Source organism: Jatropha curcas, chromosome 1 (genome assembly GCF_041381405.1).
Source record: "Jatropha curcas cultivar XTBG-Jc1 chromosome 1, XTBG_Jcur_1.0, whole genome shotgun sequence".
NCBI classification, from domain to species: Eukaryota; Viridiplantae; Streptophyta; class Magnoliopsida; order Malpighiales; family Euphorbiaceae; genus Jatropha; species Jatropha curcas.
The window spans coordinates 18,483,034-18,490,029 of record NC_143151.1 but is presented as its reverse complement, the minus strand read 5'-3'; the positions used below and the strand labels follow the sequence as shown (position 1 = coordinate 18,490,029).

The 6,996-nt window shown below is 41.9% G+C and overlaps 1 protein-coding gene across 1 annotated transcript; it reads right to left on the bottom strand.

The window, feature by feature from the left end:
• Positions 1-480: 480 nt before the first annotated feature.
• Positions 481-1,501, bottom strand: LOC149499087 (uncharacterized). Its single transcript, XM_089721875.1, has 2 exons — positions 1,380-1,501; positions 481-952 (listed from the first exon to the last, which is right to left on the bottom strand). The coding sequence occupies exons 1-2, from the start codon at positions 1,499-1,501 to the stop codon at positions 481-483; spliced, it is 594 nt and encodes a 197-aa protein (XP_089578001.1).
• Positions 1,502-6,996: the final 5,495 nt, after the last annotated feature.

Genomic DNA, 6,996 nt, shown 5'->3' with positions numbered 1-6,996 from the left:
TCGTTGCTAATAGGAGAAGAAACTTCTAGGGAGTTTGGTTTATGTTTTTAGGAAATGGTTTGTTTGATTCAGGACTGGTTTCGCTCGATTCAGGGTCTTTGCTTAGGTTTCCTTTCGATTTGTTGGCTTTTCAATTGGTTTAATTAACTCTTTAGGTTTGGTTTAACTATATAAAATGTATAATTACATTTAGCTGATTAAATAAATCCATAGGGTGTTAATTTATTAAATTTTTAAATGTAATAAGTTCTATAATGTCATTGGCTAGGATTAATAATTAAATTTTTAAATGAAAAATTTTTGAAAATAAAATTCCGGGTTGTTTGAATTCCCCCCTTATAAAAATTTTTCCTCGAATTTAGAAATGGACACAATAGGAAAAATATAATAAGGAAATAGTATAAAAAGGTAATATAAGAAAGATTACAATTTATAAAAAAGAAATAGGTTAAGTTTAATTACCAGCAAGATAGGAATCTTTTATGTAGAAAGAAAGAGGTAAGGATATTTTTCTTGCATCTCAGTCGCCACTTTCCACGTGCACTCCTCCATCGAATGGTTTCTCCATAAGACTTTGACCATAGGAATCTCTTTAGATTGAAGTTTACGAATCTGGAAGTCGAGAATCCTAACTGGCACTTCCTCATATGTCAAATCTTCACTTACTTGGACCTCCTGTGGCTTTAACACATGAGATGGATTAGGAATGTACTTCCTTAGCATAGATACATGAAAAACTGGATTTACATGAGAAAACTCGTTAGGCAAATCCAGTTGGTAAGCTACTTCCCCAATCCTCATAACTATAGGGTAACGTCCAATATATCTACGAGTTAACTTCCCTTTCTTGCCAAAATGAAGGACATCTTTCATAGGAGATACTTCTAGAAAGACCAAATCACCCTCTTGAAATGTCACTTCTTTATGTTTAGGGTCCGCATAGCTTTTCTGCCTATCAAACGTTGTTTAGGTACCTTCTCATATGTGACTTGAATTAATTCCCACCAATTGTTTATCTCCTATTTCCTCCCAACAAATAGGAGATCTACACTTCCTGCCGTATAGGGCTTCATAAGGTTCCATGCCTATGCTAGCTTGGTAACTATTATTATAAGCAAATTCAATTAATGGAAAGTGCAAATCCCAATGCCCTCCAAAATCCAGTATACACATCTGAAGCATGTCCTCCAAGGTTTGAATAATCCTTTCAGATTGCCCATCAATCTATGGGTGGAAAGTCGTACTAAAGTCAAGTCGAGTTCCCAAAGCTCTGCAATGATTGCCAGAATCTATAGGCGAATTGTGTTCTCCTGTCAGAAATGATAGATACCGAAATCCCATAAAGACGTACTATCTCCTTTATGTATAACCTTGCCAACCTGTCAGCATTATAAGAGGATCTCACTTGCAAAAAATGAGTTGTCTTAGTAAGTTGATCTACTATCACCCAAACTGAATCATAGCCTCCTGGTGTTTTCAGTAGTCCTACCACAAAGTCCATGGTAATTGTTTGCCATTTCCATTCTGGTATCAGTAGTCATTGTAGCAACCCAGAAGGTCTTTGATGCTCTGCTTTTACTTGTTGACAAATAAGACATCTGGACACAAATTCTGTCACATCTTTCTTCATTCCAGCCCACCAATAATTATCTTTCAAATCCTGATACATTTTAGTAGTACCCAGATGCATGTTATAAGCGGCATAGTGGGCTTCATCTAAAATCTCCTTCCTAAGGTTATCAACATCAAGTACACAAAAGCGAGTACCATTTTTGACTACTCCATCATCGTCTATCATAAAGTTCCCTAATTCACCAGTAGCTACTTCTTACATAATTCTTTGGTACGCCAAGGAGGAGCGCGCTGCTGGTACACCCCCTCCCGAGTCGAACCTAGAGTCAAAAGTTGAAATCAAGTCCTGTATTGAGTTTGAGTCTGACCCTGGGTATGAGACTGAGCCAGAGTCCAGTCCCAATTCTGAGTCGTCTGTGTCGGATTTCGAAAATCCAGATTTCAAATTTGATGTAATCTTTGAAGACAATTCTGTCATGATCAATAAAGGCTTGCAAATTATTGACTACCCCGCGTGTCTATCTTTCCAAGCATTTCCAAGCAAAAATAATCATATAAATGAAATAAAAAATGAAAAAGAAACAATAATAATTGGCAAAGAAGAAAATGAACATACATACATTGCATTTGACTGTGTGAACAAGGGACAGGTCAGTGAATGCTTGAGGAAGTTTGCCGATTGTTTCATGTGGAAGGCAAGTGACATCACGGGAATTGACCCAGCAATAGTGGTGCACAAGATTCCAGTATATCCCGAGGCTAAGCCAGTGAAGCAGAAGCTAAGAAGGCTGAAGACCGAATGGTCCTTGAAAATCAAGGAGGAGGTAGCCAAGCAACTGGAGAACAGATTCATAGAACCCATTGCCTACCCGACATGGTTAGCAAATATTGTGCCAGTGCCGAAGAAAGATGGCAAAGTCAGAATGTGTGTGGACTATCGGGATTTGAATAGAGCATGTCCGAAGGACGACTTCCCCCTGCTGCATATCGACTTGTTGGTAGACCGAATGGCGGGACACGAGATGGTCTCCTTGACCGATCTTGTTGTCGGGTACAACCAAATAATGATGCATGTGCCAGACAAAGAGAAAACGGCATTCATCACAGAGTGGGGAACCTACTGCTACAGGGTCATGCCTTTTGGGCTCAAAAATGCCGGGGCAACCTATCAAAGAATGGCGACGACCATCTTCCATGACATGATTCACGAAGAAGTAGAAGTGTACGTGGACGATATGGTTGTTAAATCAAAAACAGCTGAAGAACATACAACAGCGCTTGAGAAGTTCTTCCTTAGACTTCGAAAGTACAATTTAAAACTCAACCCGGCAAAATGTCTGTTTGGAGCTACATCCGGAGTATTTCTGGGGCATATGGTCAGTCGGAAGGGCATAGAAATTGATCCTTCAAAAGCCAAAGCCGTTATGGAAATACCAGCACCGAGGACGGAAAAGGAAGTTCGGGGTTTCCTAGGAAGGCTACAGTACATCAGCCGGTTCATCAATCAATTGGCTAATACTTGTGGTCCGATCTTCAAATTGCTCAGGAAAGGAGTAGCCGTAAAATGGAATGAGGATTGTCAGAAAGCTTTCGACCAAGTCAAGCAATATCTGTTATCCCCACCAGTTTTACAGCCACCAAGGCTAGGAAAGCCTTTGCTGTTGTACCTATCAGTGACAGAAGAAGCGATGGGTGCAATGCTAGCTCAACAAGCAGAAGATACGAGGGTAGAAAATGCCGTGTATTACCTTAGCAAGAGGATGCTAGAATATGAGCTAAAATACAATAAGATAGAGAAATTGTGTTTGGCTCTAGTATGGGCCTGTACAAAGCTGCAGCACTACCTCTCATCTTACACCACCTATGTCATTTCTGAATCGAACCCCTTGAAATTCCTTATGGAGAGGCCGGTTCTTGACTGTAAAATGGCTAAGTGGGTGTCGGTGCTCGCAGCTTATGATTTAAAAATTTGTACAACGAAAGGCGGTGAAAGGCGGAGCCTTAGCTGATCAATTAGCTGAATTACCGGTCGGAGACCAAATGCTGGAAGTGGAATTTCCTGATGAAGACTTGTTAAGCTTAGAAAGTGAAGTCTGGGAGATGTACTTCGATGGAGCTTCGAATTACCATGGAAATGGGGTTGGCGTTGTATTCAAAACTCCTTGTGGAGAATACATCCCAATCGCAGTCAAATTGGATTTCAACTGCACTAACAATGAAGCCGAGTATGAAGCTTGCGTAAGAGGGTTAGAAGCAGCCTTGGAAAAGGAGATAAAGATCCTCAAGGTTTTCGGAGATTCCAACTTAATAGTCTCCCAGGCTTTAAGGAAATGGAAAATTAAAGAAGAGCGTTTGGTTCCTTATCTACAACGCTTGGATGAATTGGCTCAGCAATTTGACGGTTTATCCTTCCATTACTTGCCACGAGCCAAAAATCAGTTTGCAGATGCTCTAGCCACTCTAGCCTCCATGGTCAATGTAGAAGAGGATCGAATCATTCGACCCTTGACAGTGCGGCTACAGAAACAGCCAGCACATATCATGAATTTGGTCGACGATAAGCCCTGGTATTGGGATATACAGAATTATCTTCAGAACGAAGTTTACCCAGAGGGATCCACCAAAACTGATCAACGGACATTGAGACAACTAGCATCCGGATATTTCCTTACTGGGGGAATTCTGTACAAAAGAAGTTGGAATGGCCTGCACCTAAGGTGCGTTGATGAGGAAGAAGCTCAAACCATCATGGATTCCTTACATAACGGGGAGTCTGGCCCACACATGCACGGGATAGCCTTGGCTCAAAAAATCATGAACCTGGGTTATTACTGGTCAACCATGAATGCAGATTACGTGAGGCACGTGCAGAAGTGCCACGAATGTCAAATTTTCGCTAAGTTGCAAAAGCAGCCTCCAGTCAATTTGAATCCTATCACCTCACCATGGCCTTTCGCAACTTGGGGCATAGATGTGATCGGAAAAATCCACCCGAAGGCTTCTAACGGTCATCAATTCATCCTGGTTGCTGTAGATTATTTCACTAAATGGATCGAAGCAGCCTCTTATTCGGCTTTAAATGCCAAGAAGGCAGCACAGTTTGTTCGTACTAACATCCTTTGTCGGTACGGAACACCATTCGAGATCATTACGGATAACGGGTCTCACTTTCAGAGCGAATTTTCTAATTTGTTGAAAGAAACGAAAATTCGGCACCATAAATCCTCGCCCTATCGTCCACAAACGAATGGGGCTGTAGAAGCTGCAAATAAGGCTATAAAAGTCATTTTGCAGAAGACAGTTAAAAAGCATAAAGCTTGGCATGAACAGCTATCAAATGCCTTATGGGGATATAGGACTTCGATTAGAACGCCCACCGGAGCAACTCCGTATTCGTTGGTATACGGTATGGAAGCAGTATTGCCTATTGAGCTGGAAGTTCAGTCGGCAAGGATTATCCAGGAGAGCCAGATCAGCGAAGCAGATTGGGCGAAGAATTATCATTTGCAACTTTTGGGTATGGATGAAAAGCGGTTGCAAGCAATCCACCAAACTCAAGTCTACCAGAGAAGAATGGCACGGCATTTTAACAAGAAGGTCAAAGACCGAAAACTCGAAGAAGGTTGTTTGGTTCTGAAGGAAATTAGACAGCCAATTCAAGATCCACGTGGGAAGTTTCGTCCTCATTGGGCTGGCCCCTATGTGTTGAAGAAAGCATTGTCCGGCGGAGCCGTCATCTTGACTGATTTGGATGGTTTAGAATTTGCAAATCCATGCAATTTAGATCAGTTAAAAAGATATTTTGTGTAAATTGTAATCATTTGCATAATGTAAAACGAACTACATTAGACCTGATTCTCTTCGGAAAAAAGAAATTATATATCGGAGATATGTAGGCAGCCCTCATTGGGTACGGTCTAAACATTAATAAAAAAAGAAAAAACATACCATTTCATGATTCTTTCTTTTTTGCCAACAATAAAAAAAAAGGGATAAAAATAAAATAATAATAATAAAAAAAAAAAACCCGCTAAGTTGAAAACCCGAAAGGGCGGCTTAGGCAAAAATCGGGGCCCGCTAAGTTGAAAACCCGAAAAGGGCGGCTTAGGCAAAAGTGGGTAGCTCGCTAAGTTGAAAACCCGAAAGGGCGGCTTAGGCAAAAATCAGAGCTTGAATAAATAAAGTTGGAAAATGCTTGGAAAGCTTAAAAGACGATAACATGCCCAATTAAAAGCAATAAAGTCAAACAGTCCAAAGTCAAGCAGAAAACTAAAGAGACCAAGAAAAATAAATAATAAAGTCCAAATCCAAAGGAACATACATCCAAAAATCCAATGCCAAAACACCAAAATCCACACCCAAAGTCCCAAGTAAAAGACAAAAGAGTTCAAACAAAGCCAAAACACCAAAAGTCCAAAAGCCAATTAGAGTCTAGGTACCCCGTCGCCTCCGTGGGGCAACGTCCTCCGAGTCATCCCCAGTTGCTGAACTCCCTCCAGCCTCGCCTGTCCGAGGAGCCAACATGATCTCCTCATTAGTCCTAATCCCATCACCAGCGTCAGCCTGAGTCCAACCCTCGAGTGCACTCAGCAATGCGTTCCTCCTTGGCTTTTCCACTGGCCAGACAACGGTCATGAACCAGGTCCGATATTCAGGAGAAGTATGAATACCAGCAGGATTAGGTAAGGGCCTAACCATGTGATGGTCTCTAACCCATGCCCTAAGAACGGCTCGGGTAACTCCCGGAGTGATGGCTGAATCAGCTAAAGAATCATCCATAATCGGAACAGTTTGATCTATCCCCATCTGCCTCAAAACGCGCGAAGCACAGTACCAGGTACAATGTGTAAGGCCTAAAAGGTAAACCTTAGTATGACGAAAGCTAACCTGGATAAAGCGGATGATGTCATACCAAGGTACAAACCACTGCACCTCATTTGGACCCAATTCCATTAGCCATGAAGTCCATGCATCAGCAGACGGGTATGTGATCAGAATCCTCCGCATACGATACTGAGAAGGGTTGTAAGGCAAACGGGTAGGAGCAGCAACCACTTGAAGGTGGTCCTTCAACCAAACCTGGGCAATGGATCCTTTCTATTACAAAGGGATGAACCAAAAAAAAAAAAAAAAAAAAAAAGATGAGAGGAAAATACCTGGAGTATAATCGGGGAAACTGTCCAGTCCTCGAAGCCTAGAGCAGCTCTGTCAAGGCTCCTGATGGTTTCTGCCAGCACAATGCCACCAATGCAACCCATGTCCTCCATCTGCCGAACCATAGGACAGAGTCGCAAGTCCCCGAAACCTGGGTCCTTGTTAAACAAGAAACCAGCTAATAAGCAAAAAACCAAGGCCCGCATCCTCAGCCTCATCCGGTCTGGGTCATCTGAACGGACCTCTGAAAATTCATCAATCAGAGGCAGC

Coding starts and splice junctions, on each gene's coding strand:
- LOC149499087 (XM_089721875.1), bottom strand. CDS start 1,501: ATGGACTTTGTGGTAGGACTACTGAAAACACCAGGAGGCTATGATTCA. Junction 953..1,379: donor TCCTCTTATAATGCTGACAG/GTTGGCAAGGTT, acceptor AACGTTTGATAG/GCAGAAAAGCTATGCGGACC.